At 42.9% G+C, this 18783-nt stretch overlaps 1 protein-coding gene across 6 annotated transcripts in view; it reads right to left on the bottom strand.

Annotated features, from left to right (window-relative positions):
* The window catches only part of DOCK5 (dedicator of cytokinesis 5), a 219064-nt gene that overhangs the window by 152786 nt on the left and 47495 nt on the right, over positions 1–18783 (bottom strand). For all 6 annotated transcript variants that reach the window (XM_078347202.1, XM_078347201.1, XM_008979098.6 and 3 more), the window contains exon 2: positions 11273–11356. In XM_078347202.1, coding sequence (XP_078203328.1) covers positions 11273–11282 — 10 coding nt within the window. In that variant the 5' untranslated portion in view covers positions 11283–11356. The remainder of the gene's footprint in view (positions 1–11272; positions 11357–18783) is intronic.

Consider the following 18783-nt stretch of genomic DNA (forward strand, 5'->3'; position numbering starts at 1 on the left):
GAAAGGTCTGTGTCTAAATTCTTATCTCGGCATGTGTTTGTCGGATTGTTCCAGCATGATTTGTTAAAAAGACGATCTTTTCTCTATTGTATTGCCTTTGTTCCTTTGTCAAAGGTCAGCTGACTGTTTTTGTGTGGGTCTATTTTTGAGCTCTCTGTTCAGTTCAATAGACCTGTTTGTCTAGTGTTCTGCCAATACCACAGCCTTGATTACTATAGCTTTAGAGTAAGCTGTGAAACAAGTAGTGCCAGTCCTCCAACTTTGTTCTCCTTCGACATCACGTTGGTTGGTCCGAGTCCTCTGCCTCTCCACATAAATTTTAGAATCCACCTGTCAATATCCACAAAATAACTGGGATTTTAATTGGGATTGCACTGAATCTATAAATCAACTTCAGAAGAACTGACATTTTGACATTGAATCTCCCTACCCATGAACATGGAATAGCTTTCATTTATTCAGTATTCTGAATTCTTTCATCAATATATGCTTTTAAAGAACATAAATGACTCATATTACTATGAACAAAGCAGAGGCACATATTTAACCTTTTTTCCAAATAAGCAAGAGGAGAAATATATCTTACGATCATTCGCCCTCAATCAATTTTAAACCTTCCTCTAAGGCTTTCTCCTTACACTAATCCTTAACTGAGGCTTAGCCAGTTCAACAGTGATGTTATATGGAGATAATCTAAGGTATTTTTTTTTTTAAATAAAGGTTATGCACCAAATAACGTGAATGGTCCAGCAATCAGGGGTGTGAAGACAGCTGTGAGCAGGTATGTGTGTGCATGGGATGGAAGGACTCAGCTCCCATTTCGACCCCTTGATCCAACCAAGACCTGCTGTGGTCCAAATTCTGTGGAATGCTAAAAGCTCCCAGGAACATTCCTCCAGAGTACTCCCAAAAGCATCTTTGCTTTCAGATTGAGTTTGCCTCCTTAGGTGCTTGGGAGCTGCCCAAATAGATAATTCCAAATACTTACTTATTCATGACAGAACAACTGAATGAAGGTATCACTCAGGAAACAGTTCTGAGCTCTACAGTAGAAAATTCCATACATGCCTATACCTGAATCATGTACATTTTTAAAGATGGAGTTTTAGGGTTGGGCACAGTGGTTCATGCCTGCAGTCCCAGAACTTTGGGAGGCTAAGGCAGGCAGAGCACATGAGGCCAGGAGTTTGAGACCAGCCTAGCCAACGTGGCAAAATCACGTCTCTACTAAAAATACAAAAATTAGCCAGGCATGGTGGGGCATGCCCGTAATTGCAGCTACTCCAGAGGCTGAGGCACAAGAACTGCTTGAACCCAGGAGGCAGTAAGCTGAGATGGCACCACTCCACTCCAGCCTGGGAGAGAGAGTGAGACTCTGTCTCAAGAAAACAAATAAAGATGGAATTTTAGAAGCGTATTGAAACATACCTGAAAAGGAAAGACAGGAGAAGGCATTCGCTTTATTGATTGATTGATTGATTGATTGCATTTTAGGTTTTGGGGTACATGTGAAAAAGCAAGGCTGTTGCATAGGTACACACATAGCAATGTGATTTGCTGCCTTCCTCCCCATCACCTATATCTGACATTTCTCCCCATGCTGTCTGTCCCCAACTCCCCACCCCCCACTGTCCCTCCCCTATTCCCCCCAACAGACCCCAGTGTGTGATGCTTCCCTCCCTGTGTCCATGTGTTCTCATTGTTCAACACCCACCTATGAGTGAGAACATGTGGTGTTTGATTTTCTGTTCTTGTGTCAGTTTGCTGAGAATAATGGTTTCCAGGTTCATCCATGTCCCTACAAAGGACACAAACTCATCGTTTTTTATGGCTGCATAGTAATCCATGGTGTATATGTGCCACATTTTCCCTGTCCAGTCTATCATCGATGGGCATTTGGGTTGGTTCCAGGTCTTTGCTATTGTAAACAGTGCTACAATGAACATTCATGTGCATGTGTACTTATAGTAAAATGATTTATAATTCTTTGGATATATGGAGTTTCACTCTCATTGCCCAGGCTTGGATGCAATGGTGCGATCTTGACTCATTGCAACCTCCACCTCCCAGGTTCAAGCAATTCTCCTGCCTCAGCCTCCCAAGTAGCATGCACCATCATATCTGACTAATTTTTTGTATTTTTAGTAGAGACAGGGCTTCTTCATTCGCTTTTTAAAAAGATTAAATCTGAGATAAGGCTTTTCACTGCTCTCCTTTTAAATTATTTCTCTCGTAAACACCCTCCTACTGCCACACATGTCTTTTGAAAAACACATCTCAGGAACATATGTCACCAGCAGTAGTAGCTAACAAGCTGTACTTAAGGTAAAGGTCAAACAGATGTGGGAAGTGACCAAGCACACTCAACAAAATGCCACATGGCCTTATCTGCTTTCCAGGCTAATGCCAAAATGTTTGCACACAGTGTCATAAAATCCAAGCTGTTAGGCTCACTGCCATTTATGTATGTGAAAGGCAGTGCTTCTGTACCTAGATCGTGGAGATTCTGAATTACAATAAACTTTCGATTAGTTTAATTAGTGGGTAAAAAAAGTAAACAAAAGTTACAAATACCATGGACACCCCTACTAAAGCTTATATTCAGTAAACTTTTACACATTCTATTAAGAACTGGTTTTTCATAGCAATTTTGAATCTTTTGTCTCTCTCTTGGCTTCGGACCACTGGGCATGGATGACCAAAGAGAGAAAGAACCAAGAAGAAAGGAGGAACAATAAAGAGATTTCGGTGTCACCAGATTGTTTAATTGTCATGGAGAATAGCAGAATGTAACAAGCACATTCTCAAAACATTAGATACCATCATATATCATAGAGACCAATGTGAGGTTCCTATTACCACATCTCAGAAGGATGATTATTAAGCCTCGGCTTGAAAAAAATCTTTTAAAAGTACTCTCTCTCTCTTTTTTTTTTCTTTAGACAGAGTCTTGCTCTGTTGCCCAGGCTGGAGTGCAGTGGTGTGACGTTGGCTCACTGCAACCTCTGCCTCCCGAGTTCAAGCAATTCTTGTGCCTTAGTCTCCTAAGTAGCTGGGATTACAAGTGTGCACCACCACACATGGATAATTTTTGTATTTTTAGAACAGACAGGGTTTCAAAATGTTGGCCAAGCTTGTCTCAAACTCCTGTCCGCATGTGATCTGCCCACCTTGGGCTCCTAGAGTACTGGGATTACCGGTGTGAGCCACCACGACTGGTCCACTCTCTTCTTTTTTATGTCTCTGTTAAAAAGTGTTGGCAGTGGGCACGGTGGCTCACGCCTGTAATCCCAGCACTTTGGGAGGCTGAGGCGGGTGGATCACGAGGTCAAGAGATCAAGACCATCCTGGTCAACATGGTGAAACCCCGTCTCTACTAAAAATACAAAAAATTATCTGGGCATGGTGGCATGTGCCTGTAATCTCAGCTACTCAGGAGGCTGAGGCAGGAGAATTGCCTGAATCCAGGAGGCAGAGGTTGCGGTGAGCTGAGGTCACGCCATTGCACTCCAGCCTGGGTAACAAGAATGAAACTCCGTCTCAAAAAAAAAAAAAAAAAAAAAAAAGTTTTGGCTAACAGGTAGATAAAATTCATTCCCATTTAACTTACCTGTCATAACACTGCCCTCTGTCCCTACTCACACAGGCCTGCTTTACAAAGATGAGATTCAAAACACATACAGCTCAAGTCCTAATGCATTTTTTTTCCTTTCGATATTAGAGGGGAGTAGATTTTTTGATTAAATTGCATTCAAAAACAGGCCTCCTTCTATATAGAAGAAATAACATGGGTGCTCTGCGGGACTTCTGTACATATACAAACGCTTCTTTTTGTTTCTTTTTTCGGGCTTGCTAACTTCCTCTGGTTCTATGCTTTGAGTCTTTACAAATTGCCCTGAAATAATATAAAACTGTGTGCTGTGCCTGCCTCTGTACAGCTCAGGTCACCTTTGAAACATCTCATTGTGTTTGTTCCAACAGCAGTCAACTGTGCTGCGTTTACCCCAGAAATCCCTGCTAACCCCAGCACACCAGCCACCCTTTCTCGTGAGCTTCTGAGTGATTTATGGAGCAGAAAAAGAGTTAATAGATGGATATGAATTAAACACAGGAAACCAGCATTAGTGGAACCTCAGAGCCTCGGCCTAAAACCACTTGTGACTGGAGCGAGGTTAATCGCAGGAGAGGGAGCTCCATGGTAACAGGTTGCTGAAACCTGACACGCACCAGACACTATGCACTTTTCAAAGCACTTACATTTGACCATTTCTATTCAAAAAGTGACTCAAATTGAGATGAAATGACCTTGTCACAAAGACAGCTGTAGTTGTCTTTTCCAGGGACAGTCGACCTAGACAAAGACAAAACCACCTAACCTAGAGTAGCCCTTCTTCTCCCTCTCCATCGCTGTCCTCCACCCCCGGCCTCTGCAGTATTACCCTCTTCTCTCCATAGCATTTGTAAGCACTTATCTGAATTGTTTTGTTTACTGACTCCATTCACCTATTTTTGTCTATCCCTCTAATGTAAACCCTATGAGAGCAGGAACTTGCATTCTGTCACTCAAAAAAACCGCAGTGCCCAGAACATCTCTCACGCTCAATAAATGTACTTGGCTCACAGTTCGTGATAAGTCATGTTGAATGAATAAATGACCTCACCACAGGGCATCTTCAGAAGTCAGTGCGCTTTCTGCCATGGATCTGGGGTGGAAAGGAAAGTTCACAGTGATAAACGGCTACCTCGCTGCCAAATACATTCCACGGTAAAAGAAGCAAAGACACACAAATGACGGTGGGCAGGCTAGTGCCAAAGATGAAGAAAAGCAAGAAGCTCGCTTCCATCCTTAAGGAGTTCTATTTCCTGATAAAGTAACTGAAGACTAATAATTCCTGGAGACGTTTAATGAATAAGCAGTAGATAGCTCCTCAGTCAGTTCTGCTTCTTTCCTTCATTTAGTAACAAATGAAGCTCAGGGGCAAGGCCAGAGAATCAAATGAGTGAGAGAAGACGATGGACAGAAGCTCTCTCCTCTGGACTCTGGTCTCCTGTTTTGCAGCCAAAGGTCAAACAATCTGGCAGTTCCTCAAAAGATTAAACACTTAGTTACCCTATGACCCAGCAATTCCACTCCTGGGTACCTATCCAAGAGAGATGAAAACATATGTCCACATAGAAACTTGCATGCAAATTTCACAGCAGCATTATTCATAGTAGCTGAAATGTCTAAACAATCCAAATGTCCATCAGCTGATAAAAATAAGTAAAATATAATGTACCTACACATTACATATTATTCAGCAATGAAAAGAGATGATGTTGGGCCGGGTGCAATGGCTCATGCCTATAATCCCAACACTTTGGGAGGCCAAGGCAGGAGAACGGCCTGAGTCCGGGATTTTGAAACCAACTGCAGCTACATAGTAAGACCCTGTCTCTACAAAGAATAAAAATTGAGCTGGGTGTAATGGTGAGCACCTATAGTCCCAGCTACCCAGGAGGCTGGGGTAGAAGGATGCCTTGAGCCCAGGAGGTCAAGGTTGCAGTAAGCCATGATAATGCCACTGCACTCCAGCCTGAGCAACAGGGCAAGACCCTCTTTCTAAAAAAAAAAAAGAGGAAGATGAAGTACTAATACAAAACATGATGCTAAATTAAGGCAGCCAGTCAGAAAAGACCACACAGCCTGTGATTCCACTTACATGAAATGAATCTGAAACTGCCTAGAGCCAGGGGAGATATGACTACCAATGGGTACAGAGATTCTTTATGGCATGATGAAAGCGTTCAGAAAGTAGACAGTGATGATGTTTGCCCAACCCTCTGCAACCCTCTGTGTAGTGAACTTAGTAAACATCCATTGAATTGTATACTTTAAATAAATAAATTGAATGATGTTTGAAGCATATCTCAAGAAAGCTGTTATTTAAAAACAAACAAACAAAAACCACAAGGTCAGGCACAATGGCTAACGCCTATAATCCCAACACTCTGGGAGGTCGAGGTGGAAAGATCGCTAAAGGCCAGGAGTTCCAGACCAGCCAGGAACACAGCAAGTCTTCATCTCTCCTAAAAAAAGAAAAACATTAGCCAGGCATGGTGGCATGCACCAGCAGTCTCAGCTACTTAAGTGGCTGCAGCAGGGGTATCTGTTGAGCCCAAGAGGTCAAGGCTACAGTGAGCTATGATTATGCCACTGCATTCCAGCCTGGGAGACAGGAAGACCCTGTCTCTAAAAAAAGATAAATAAAATAAAAACAAAAACTTAAGCAATGACTAAATCCTCCTACAATCGCAGAGGACAGAAAAACATTGGCACGCTCAGTGTTCTCCTCATAGAGAAGGAACAGCACCTTTGCCTTGTAATATCCAGGGTTTTGTGGAGGTGACCCCTGACCCCCTTACTCTACACCAGCTTGCCTGTTTTATCATCATCATTCAATAGATTCAATAGACTGTTTTATCATCATCATTCAATAGATTGTTGCTGAGCACCTGCATATACCAGTAGCTAGGGAGGCATAGGCTCTGCAGATGAGGGAGAAGCAGGCTTTGCCTTCAAGGAGCCATCATGCTCTGAAATTTTTCATCCGACCAAGAAGCAGGAAACAGGAGGAAAAAAAACAGTATTCTGCCATGGGCTGTGGGCAGAAAAACATTGTTCCTGTCTGGGTGGATTCATGTCCACGCTGGAAAAACACACACAGATCTGGTATGCAGACATCTCGAGGGCAGGGTGGGGTAGGGTGCAGAGGGAGTGCCCCAAAGTCAGCTCAGACAGGAAGCTGGAAGACACGAATCCCGGGGCCATAACACAGTGCCAGTGTCACCCTTCAGTTCCACCCAGCCGGACTGTTGGTGTTTTCATTCTGTTTATTTTTCTAAAGTTAAGAGGGACTAGGAGAGGACGGGTAGAAGACAAGCGATTACTCAGCATTCCCATAGTGTTTCATGTTTGCAAAGCACTCCTGCCCTTGCCTAGTCCTGAGCTGCCTTAAATAATAAAGGAATTTGAGAATCCAGCCAAGAATTCTAAGTGCTTAGCAGATGCAAGGACCTATCACAGGGCACCTGCCAAAGCAGGCACGCTTTTAAAAATTAATCCCATAAAATAAACACTATTAAAAATATAATGCAACATCGTAATCTCTCTGTCAAGCTGACCTCCCACTCGGTGGTCAATGAACTTGGTAAGCTCATGATGCCAGCTCCAGTGTTCTCAATCTCCCTCGCCATTCACACCTTGACATGCGCTCACTGTGAAGAACAGGCACTGACATCCTTTGAGACGAGAAGTTCTACGACTGACTCAGCAAAATGTTATGGTAGCAATTAAGAAGAAGAGCGGTTTCTTGCTGGCAGGACTACAGCATCCAGACCATCATAACTGAAGAAATGAACCATTTTTGTGTGATTGTCAAATGGGCCAGCACATCCTACAAGCATCCTGCAGTGTGAACTATAATATACTAGAAGCACTGTGGGTTTTGGACCGTTTGGACTCAAGTGCATGATATTCAAAATGAACATGTCTGTGTTTACATTTATATTCAACTAAGCTTAGTGACCCCCCCTTAGCTCAATGCATAGGGATGCTGTCTTGGGGAATGTTCATTGGCCAAATGGAGAACTCTCAGTAAAGTATAAATAGTGAGCACACCTAAAAGCACTTTTTTTTTCCTTTTTGTGACAGGGTCTCACTCTGTTGCCCAGGCTGGAGTGCAGTTGTGTGGTCAGCTCACTGCAACCTCTGCCTCTCAGGCTCAAGCAATCCTCCCACCTTAGCCTTCAAAGTAGCTGAGACTACAGGTGCACACCACCACCATGTTTGCCTAATTTTTAAATTTTTTGTAGAGATCGAGTCTCACTATGTTGCCCAGGCTGGTCTTGAACTCCAGGCCTCAAGGGATCCTCCCATCTTGGCCTACTAAAGTGCCAGGATTAAGGAGTGAGCCTCTGCACTCATCCTTAAAATTATTATTGCTATGAACCCTAACAGGACCAAGGGCTGCAATTTACTATTTTTAGAAATATGCTGAGGTCACATAAAAGCAAAAAAAAAATTATAAGACATATTTAAAAGATATCATCTAGGCCAGGCACTGTGTGTGGTTCACACCTATAACCCCAACACTTTGGAAGGCTGAGGCAGGAGGATCAATTGAGGCCAGGAGTTTGGGATCAGCCTGAGCAATTTGGTGAGAACTTGTCTCTACTAAAATAAATGAATACACAAATTAGCTAGGCAGGGTGGCACATGCCTATAATCACAGCTATTTGGGAGGCTGAGGCAGGAGGATAACTTGAATCCAGCAGTTCAAGGCTGCAGTGAGTTATGATCACACCACTGTACTGTACTCAAGCCTAGGTGACAAAGCAAGACCCTGCCTCAAAGAAAAAAAAACAAAAAACAATACACACTGTCTACTTTATTTCAGACCAACTCTCCACTCTTCCCTCCCACACTCTGTAGGACAACTGCAAAAGCCTGACAAAATAACACACACAAATACATCCACCGCCCTCCTGCAATGCCGCCATGCACACAAACACAAGAACTAACACAGTAGTGAAGGGATTACCAGGTCAAAAATCTGCAAAAGACCAAAAGCTAAAAAAACCAGCCCGGCATCTGGGGCTGCTTTCCACTTGGGACATTCATCTGCTGATTTAAGAAAGGATTCCTGGCTGGGCGTGGCGGCTCATGCCTGTAATACCACCACTCTGGGAGGCCAAGGCGGGCAGATTACCTAAGGTCATGAGTTTGAGACCAGCCTGGCCAACATGGTGAAACCCCATCTCTACTAAAAATACAAAAATTAGCCAAGTATGGTGGCAGGCGCCTATAATCCCAGCTACTTGGGAGGCTCAGGCAGGAGAAACACTTGAACCCAGGAGGCAGAGGTTGCTGTGAGCTAAGATTGTGCCATTGCACTCCAGCCTAGGCATCACAGCGAGACTCCATCTCCAAAAGAAAGAGAAAGGATTCCTGAGTAGCTGAGAAGCTGAGCAGCATTTCTGATGGTCTTGTGAAGCCAGAAGGACACAAATTGAAGCCCTGGGAATTGCCAGTGAGTTGGCTGCAATTTTACACAACAGAGAGTAAAACTAGCATATTGTTACAGACGAAGACAATGATAAAAGGTTTAATAAGCAGGAATTAAAAGTTAGAACTGCTTAACACAACAATTCTAAAATAGCAGCCACCTAAAAACAAGTCTGAGAATACATAAAGACAACAGCTGACATCACCGTAAACAGACACAAACTACAATCATGGTGGATAAGAGTTAACACAGTTCTATCAGTAACAGAAAAAGCAGGAAAACAAGTTAGCACAGACTAAACCTGAAAAATGACTTCGAAATTAGAACCTAATTGTCATATACAGAACTTTGCGGCCAGGCGCAGTGGCTCAGGTCTGTAATCCCAGCACTTTGGGAGGCCAAGATGGGGATATCACCTGAGCTCAGAGTTCAAGACCAGCCTGGCCAAATGGTGAAACCCCATCTTTACTAAAAATACAAAAATTAGCCAGGTGTGGTGACGCATGCCTATAATCCCAGCTCCTCAAGAGGCTGAGGCATGAGAATTGCTTAAACTCGGGAGGTGGAGGTTGCAGTGAACTGAGATTGCACCACTGCATTCCAGCCTGGGTGACAGAGTGAGACTCCACCTCAAAAAGAAAAAGAACTTTTTGCACCCAATGATCCTTAAATATACATTCTTTCCAAGCCCACATGGAAGAGTTAGAAAAATTGAACATACGATTTTTTTTTTTTAATGAAACAGTGTTTTACCATGTTGGTCAGGCTGGTCTTGAACTCATGACCTCAGGTGATCTGCCTGCCTTGGTCTCCAAAGTGCTTGGATTACAGGTGTGAGCCTGAACATATACTTTTTATTTGTACAATAGGAAAATGTGCATCCACTGAGGCTAGACGGAGTGAATTAACCTGGCCTCCTGACAAAAGAACTATGAGCTGATAAGACTGGAAGAGCTGTGGTTTCCATAAGCAAAGGAATCTGGAAAAGATAAGGTGACTGTCCCTAGTGTCTTGGAGACTCTGAATTCATGCTTGGCAGGCCTGAGATGATGAACAGTAGAGAGAGAATGGAAAGGGAAGAGTTCACACAGCCCTGTCTGTCTTCTCTCTGCCCCTGGGAGCAGCAAGATTACATCGAGCTGTGTGGAAGGGAAAAGGATAATGTGAAACCTCAGGCCTCTGCCAAGAACTAAAGGGAGGTGGCAGTAATAGCAGAGTCTTCCGTGCAACCAGGCAGATAATTTAGCTGTTCTATGGCCTAATCCTGCTTCCTTTCCTCCTGCCTTCCTGTCTCCTCTTTCTCATCCTGTGTTCTGTCCTGCCCTAGGAACTTGCATGGGGCTCTAGAGGACCATCTCTGTCATTTCACCATCACAAGGATTTACATGGGGGCTAGACCCAGAAAATGCACGCCCCCTGTCAAATCTGCCTAACTTCCACCTCATTTGTACCCTAACCTTCAGGGAGAATAACTGGACCCTAAAGGTTGTTCTTGGTTTGGTCTTAATTTCAGTGGTCTGGCTATGCTTTTGTTGTGCTCTCAAGGTTTGGATTAAAAATGTGGATTCATGGAGGAAGCCTTCTCCTAGGATTTAGAGACACCCAAGGTGAAGTTAGAAGCCAGCGGTGGAGTAGGTACAGACATGACTGGTGCTTTGCAGACAAACAGGCAGTCCTGAGTACGACCTGCAGCCCACTAACAGGTTAACGGAACCACCACCCTCGCCTGACCTAGTTGAAGGAAATATACAAGCAGGCTTTCTGGACCTGCTGCGATCCTGACCTAATTTTTCTAAAAGAATCTCAGCAACACCAGAAAGACTTTCTCCCCCAACCTGGGAACATTTAGTGCTGAATGGAAAGGGACCCTTAATCAGCAGTGCTTCCTTTGAGCTACTGCCAGCCCAACATCCCAAGTGTCTCCTTGCGAGCCAGCTCTGTCACTGATCCTTCTGTTGTGCCCAAGTGGCCGGGCCACACCAGTGCCCTTCACATATGCATGAGCTCTTACCCTGGTGTCTGTGCATGTTTGTGCTCATGTATTCAGCTGGCTGTTTTGAAATCATACTGTGTTCAAAATTGTGTCACTCAAGTACTTCCCGAGTTTTCACCAGCTCTGCTTCAGGAAGTAAAGCATGTTGATACCTGTTCTAAGTGCCTATTTAATAAGTAACGTACACTGCTTTTCCCTTGCCCTTGTCTGGCCGAAGGCCAGCCAGACTTACCCTCGTACATCTCCAGGATGTGAACTGTGTCACCGATCTGCAAGGAGAGCTCCACATCTTGAGAAGCATTGTAGTTGTAGATCGCTGGAAATGAGAAATAAAACAGGGAAATCAGAATGCATGTTACTACAGGCATGTGTAGGGATTCGTGAAAAACTCGGTCAACAAACAACTCTCTGTTTAATAATTTCATGTGAATCATCCATTGTAAAGCAGAGAATGGACACTCATTTCCTCCATCCAACAAGTATTGATCAGTTGCCTGCTACGTATCATGATCTGTGTTGGAGACTAGAGATAGAGGGGCAAATCACATAGACATGGCCCCTGTCCCCAGGGAACTTAACAGTCTAGTAGAAGGAAGAAAGACACCAAATACATAATCACAGAAATAACTATTTAGTTAAAATTGTGGTAAGTGTTAGGAAAGAATCAGGCTACAATGAAAATACATTGTGGGATTCTGTTGGTCAGTACCCTTGTTCTTCAGACAATGCCAGCCTGCAAGACCACTGAACTAATGATCTCTAGGACACACACAAGCCATATCCTGGCTTCCATGACACAGTATCTGATGGCAAGAGGCCACCTGTGAGGCCCATCCACCCTCCAGTGACAAACTGACACAGGGCATGCTGCAACCATGGTGCCTGGCCCCAGCCCAATGTACCCTGTGGAACTGGGTTAACATGGCACTTCCTAATCAAGGTGCCTCAGCCACCACAGTCCTTAGGGCTGGTAATGGCTGGGCCAGGTTGTGCAAAACAAGAGACTAACTCATAACTCAAAAAAAGAAGACAACCCAATTTTAAGACAGGCGAGAGCTTTGAATAGATATTTTGCTAAAAATTATGTATGAATGGCTAGCAGGCACATGAAGAGATGTTCAACACAATTAATCATGGGGAAATACAAATTAAAACCATACTGAGATAACACTCCACACATACTAGAATGGCTATGATTTAAAAAAAAAAAAAGAAAGGCAAACAATTGACAAGAATGTAAGAATGTGGAGAAACTAGAACTCTCCTGCCTTGCTGGTAGGAATGTAAAATGATACCGCTCCTCCTGAAAACAGTTGGGCAACTTCTCAAAAAGTTAAACATAAATTTACCATAGGTCCTAGCAATTCCATTCCTAGGTATCTAGAGAGAAAAATGAAGCCATATGTCTACATAAGAACCTTATGTAAATGTTCAGAGCTGTGGTGGTTGGCTGAAAAGTTTCCCCCGCCAAAAGAAATCTACATCAAATCCCTGGAACCTGTGTATGTCACTTGTAAGGCAAGAGTTGATTAAATTAAGGATTTATTTTTTTTGATGCTTTAAGTTCTGGAATACATGTACAGAATGTGCAGGTTTGTTACACAGGTATACACGTGCTATGGTGATTTGCTGCACCCATCACCCTGTCATCTACATTAGGAGAAATGCTCTCTCTCCCCACAACAGGCCCCAGTGTGTGATGTTCCCCTCCCTGTGTCCATGTCTTCAGATTGTTCAACTCCCATTGATGAGTGAGAACTTGCGGTGTTTGGCTTTCTGTTCTTGTGTTATTTGCTGAGAATGATATTTTCCAGCTTCATCCTTACCCCTGCAAAGGTTATGAACTCATCCCTTTTTATGGCTGCATAGTTTTCCACAATGTGGATGTGCCACATTTTCTTTATCCAGTCTATCATTGATGGGCATTTGGGTTGGTTCCAGGTCTTTGCTATTATGAACAGTGCTGCAATAAACATACATGTGCATGTGTCTTTATAAAATGATTTATAATCTTTTGGGTATATACCCAGTAATGTGATTACTGAGTCAAATGCTATTTCTGATTCTAGATCCTTGAGGAATTGCCACACTGTCTTCCACAATGGTTGAACTAATTTACACTCCTACCAATAGTGTAAAAGTATTGCTATTTCTCCACATCCTCTCCAGCATCTATTATTTCCTGACTTTTTAATGATTGCCATTCTATCTGTTGTGAGATGGTATCTCATTGTGGTTTTGATTTGCATTTCTCTAATGACCAATGATAAGTTAAGGATTTTGAGAGGAGTGGCCTTCCCTGAATTATCAAGGTGGGCCTTAAATGCAATCATACATCTTTACAGACAGAAACAGAGACAGCTGGGAGACACACCAGAGAGAAGGCGATGGGCAGATGGAGGCTGAGATTAAACTGACGTGACCTCAAGTCAAATAAGGCCAGTATCCACCAGGAGCTGGAAAAAGCAAGGAATGGAATCTCCCCAGGGCCTCCAGAGGGAGCACAGCCCTGTTTGCACCTTGACTTCCTAATTCTTGTCTCCAGAACTGTGGAAGAATAAACCTCCACTGTTGGAAGACATCAAGTGTATAATTTGTCATACCAGCCACTGAATTCCAATGCAGTAGCATCATTCACAACAGCCAATAAAATGGAAATAATTTATTAACTGATGAAAGGATACATGAAATATGGTATATCCATGCAATGGAATACTATGCAGCAATGAAAAGAAATGGAATACAGACACATACTACAATGCGAATGAACCTCAAAACATTATACTAAAGGAAAGAAGCCAGATGAAAAGACCACATAGTTTATGACCTCATTTATTCAAAATGTCCAGAATTAGACAAATCTATCAAAGGCAATATAGGAGATTATTGGTTGCCTGGGACTGCAGGAGGGGAATGGTGTTGACCACAAAAGGCCCTAAGGCCCTTTAAGATGTTTTAGATGAAAATATCCTAAAACTGGGTTGTGGTGATATTTACACAAGTCTGTAAATTTACTAAAAATCATTAAATTATATGCTTTAAATGGGTGGCTCTTATGGTATGTAAATTAGACTTGATGGAAGCTTTCTTTTTTTTTTTTAAAGTAGATTTACTTCTTACCCTCACTCTACTGATGAGGGATCTCTCCAGGAAAAATGAACCCCCTTCAGCTCCAGCTATGGACTTGACAATCCAAGGAACTCATAAGGCTCCCATCTCCGCAGGCCTCAATCCATCAGTATATCCCACAGAGAAGAAAGGCATCCCTGTCATTGCCAGCGGCAGCTCTTCCCAGCACTTCCCTGAGCCTGTGGTGCACCGTGTACCTGCAGCTTGGCTTATATCATGGTCAACCTATCAGTGAGCAGGGAGGAGCACACGTCCAGCCACCTCTTTTCCAGTGGCCTCTTCTTGATAAAGAGAGTCATCCAAGTAGTGCTGTCCTGCACTCCTGGCACAGAAGCCAGGACAGAGTATGTTGGAATTTATTTTACTATTGAGCTTATGGACTAGACTATGAATTCACAACCAGGATTGGCTGGTGACATAGGTTAGGAGACATCACATGTGATTCAGAAGCAGGAGTAATTTCCAATTCCTAGACCTGTTCATGGGTCACTGGGCCACTGCTGCTATTCCACTGGAGTTCAACTCCTTCACTGGTCTGCTGGTTTATGCAGATGCTCTGCTTGCTAGTTTGGTAGACCTCACATCCTTGACATCTTCTCCTCTTCCTGGTTCTGCTCATTAGGAAGTAAGCAGAAGCTCTCAAAGGCAGCACCTGCACTGGAAGCTCCAAGCTCAAACACCTACTAAGGACTACTGGAAATGCACCACACACACACACACACACACACACACACACACACACCCCTAGATCTCTAGGCCTAACTGAAAGTACCCCCAAAATTGTCCCAGCCCATAATTATCCACCTTTGTCTCCACTATCTGCAAAATTCCAACCTACTCTCCAGTGAAGATTCATATGTTCTCCTCCCAATTCTGAACTCAGTCCATGGTTTGTTCCTACCTAGAACAAGGGCTTGCCTTGACTTAGTAACAATCCAAATCTCACATCCACAATTCAGTTCAACAAATGGCTACTAGCTCCCTATTACCTGCGTGGATCTCTTTCTTCTCTAACATCCCATGACAACTGCTCTTTCCAGTGCAGTCTGGGTTTTTAATCACAGTCTTGTATAATGGTCTGCCATTAATTAGAAGGAAACCCCCCATGACTGGGGACTGGGGACTTCATTACATATTACCTTTCTGTCTTTCTCATTACAAGGCACAGGCTTAGTCCCAAACAAAGTACTCAAGGTATAACAATGACTTTAGAAAAGAATATATTTTAGAAACCCATTTTTATTCCTTCTATAAAAAATCTATCAAAAAGTTCAGTTATTTCCCACTTCTTCCCCAAACTCAAACACACTTCTGCTTCCCACCAGAAAAGCAGCTGTGGTTTCCCACCATTCAAGAAAGGGTTACTAAAATTACTTCTTCAGCCATTTAGTTTATCACAAGAGATAATCTGCCTCTCCAATCTAAGCTTTCAAAGAGATTCATGTTAGAAGCACATCCCTCCAACAATGCCTTTCATTGGAGTCAAAAGTCACTGCTTAGAAGATGTTTGTACAATCTATTTCATGTCCCTGGGCAAAAGCACAAACAAGATTTCCCATCACTTATAGCCATCATCCATCTATTCATTCCAGCTCCTGTCTTTGGTAGCGTGCCCTCTATATCGTAATACACCTCATGTTTCCAGTGTATTTCATAGTTCACTTTCATATATATCTTTGCAAATGTATAGCATGGATGCTAAGTGTCATGTTATTTAATGGGGAAGCTGAGGCTGAGAAGGGTAAAACCCGGGTTGCAAGCAGCAAAGCTGTTATAAAGCTGGTCTGTTCATCACGTTTGACAAAGCCAGTCCATAATGGTGAAGATATGCCCTGGAATAGCCCAGAAACAAAGAGAAGAGCCTAGATTTCTCTCTTTAAATGACCCACCCTAATTCCCAAACGAAGCTTCCTCATACACAGAAGTGACTGGTGATCACACTGTCTGCTAGTCTGATGCTATTTCAAGAGCAAGAATACAACGAATGCACTTAGTAGGCCCACAGGTTCTTTCTAGAACATGAATAACTGTTGTAGAGAAAGCTAGAGAAAGTGGAAAGAAAGAAATACCTTAGGGTAAGCAAAACAGATTCAAGACTCAACTTTACCACTTACACACTGTGAGACCTTGAATGAGCTACTAAGCCTGGGCCTGTGTTTCTTATCTGTAAAACAGAACTGGCTTCAAAGATCCCTCTGGCTCTAACATCTTCTGATTCACGGGGTAATGAGAAGAAGCAAAAGAAACACGTTGTGCCATTTTTGAACCAGGAGGCACCACCACAATCTCTTGTTTTGACTGAGGAAATTAAATAAGAACTGGGAGTTGCTGTACATACGTTGCCTCACTGGCTGCCATGTACAGCATGGGAGAGACAAATTGCTGGAATTCTTCCCTAAGCAGCTTACTGTTTATAACAGGAAAGTATAATTTTGCAGAGCCAAGTAGACAAGACAAAATAGTTTGCATTTTACTGAATCCTTGATTTGGCTATTTTTTTTAAACCAGGCTTACATGAGGGAAGAAAACTGAAGTCCTGGGATTATGCAGTAAGAAACCAACAGAGCAGACTTACTGGCTGCAAACTGAGCGATCAGTTTTGAAGATGAAAAGCCTGTAGGCTAGTAAGTAATAAATATTTATTTTTTAAGTTGATCGATTGATTGAGACAGGGACTCACTCTGTCAACCAGGCCAGTGTACAGTGGCACAATCATGGGTCACTGTACGCTTGACCTTCCCAGGCTCTAGTGATCCTCCAGTCTCAGCCTCCCAAGTAGCTAGGACTACAGGCATGTGCCAACAAACCTGGCTAATTAAAAAATTTTTTTTTCTGGAAATGAAGTTTCACCATTTTGGCCAGGCTGGTCTGGAACTCCCGGGCTCATGTGATCCACCCACCTTGGCCTCCCAAAGTGCTGAGATTACAGCTATGGAACACTGAGCCTGGCCAAGTAATGAATATTTGTAATGAATGAGATTATTTCATGAATCCTCAAATTACAATCCCCTGAAGAGTAACTACAACATTATATGTTTTAATAGTCACCTGATAGAATCTACAAAAGATCCAGCAAACACAGAATGAGATCCCAATTGGAGGCCTATACTATTCATAATATTCCAAAGATGATTACGGCCAGGCACTGGGGCTCATGCTTGTAATCCCAGCACTCTGGGAGGCCAAGGCAGGTGGATAACTTGAGGTCAGGAGTTCGAGACCAGCCTGGCCAACATGGTAAAACCCCATCTCTACTAAAAATTAAAAAAAGAAAACAAAACAAAAAAAAAATTAGCTGGGCATGGTGGCGCATGCCTGTAATCCCAGCTACTCAAAAGACTGAGGCAGGAGAATCACTTGAACCTGGGAGGTGGAGGTTGCAGTGAGCCAACACTGCACCACTGCACTCCAGCCTGGGTGACAGAGTGAGACTCTGTCTCAAAAAAGAAAAAAACCAGATGATTACAATTCTTTTCCATTACGATCTTGATCCGCGTAGTTTCAGATGTGTGTTCTATAAAAACTAAAGAGGCATTACTCATCTTTTATCTTCATCTTGGCTTTATTGCAATGATGTCCTAGAAGGCCAAGCACATTTCATTTTCTGGTGCTCTTTAATTACATTGAACTATAAGGACTAGAAAAATCATATTCAACAATAGGTATAACACCAAAAAGTAAAATCTGTGGTTTCAGGCTGATAATTACAAGTAGGTTCCAAATCAGTCTTTCTACATTGAGATGACCATCACACCACCTCTCTGCTCCGATCTATCCATGACAGGGGCTATCATGTTAGGATGTCAGCTTTGTTTCTCACCAACAGTATTCCCTAAGAGCAGGCTCTTACACAATTCTTAACTTCATTTTCTAGAAAGTTTAGGAGAAGTGAGGATTTCATAATAAATGCATTAATTATTATTTAGAAATCTCTATGTTGGTCAGGTAAAGTGGCTCATGCCTGTATCCCACCACCTTGGGAGGCCGAGGCAGGGGATCACTTGAGGCCAGGGGTTCAAGACCAGCCCGGCCAACATGGTAAAGCCCCATCTCTCCTAAAAATATAAAAATAAGCCAGGCATGGCACATGCACCTTTAATCCCAGCTACTCGGGAGGCTGAGGCACAAAAACCACTTGAACCTGAGAGGTGGAAGTTGCAGTGAGCTGAGATGGCACCACTGCACTCTAGCCTGCATGATAGTGAGACTCTGCCACAAGAAAAAGAAAGAAAGAAAGAAAGAAAGAAAGAGAAAAGAAAAGAAAAGAAAAAGAAAAAATCTCTATTGTAAAGATTATATATACTTGTGAATGGAATAGGTAAATGTCTTGAACTGGAGGGATATTTCTAACTCAACTATGGTTTCTTGACTGCCTCGCTGGCAGCAAGTGATGACTTAGAAGCCATCTCTTTTACACAAATATGAGATTAAATTTACATGAAATGCTTAAAGCAGGAAAGCAGAAACAAGGCAATTCGAAATCAAAGAATACGGGCCCAGCATGGTGGCTCATGCCTGTAAACCCAGCATTTTGAGGGGCTGAGGTGGGAGGATTGCTTGACCTCAGAAGTTTGAGACCAGGCTAGGCAATATATGGAGACCCAGTATCAATAA

This window comes from Callithrix jacchus, chromosome 13, assembly GCF_049354715.1.
Source record: "Callithrix jacchus isolate 240 chromosome 13, calJac240_pri, whole genome shotgun sequence".
NCBI lineage: Eukaryota > Metazoa > Chordata > Mammalia > Primates > Cebidae > Callithrix > Callithrix jacchus.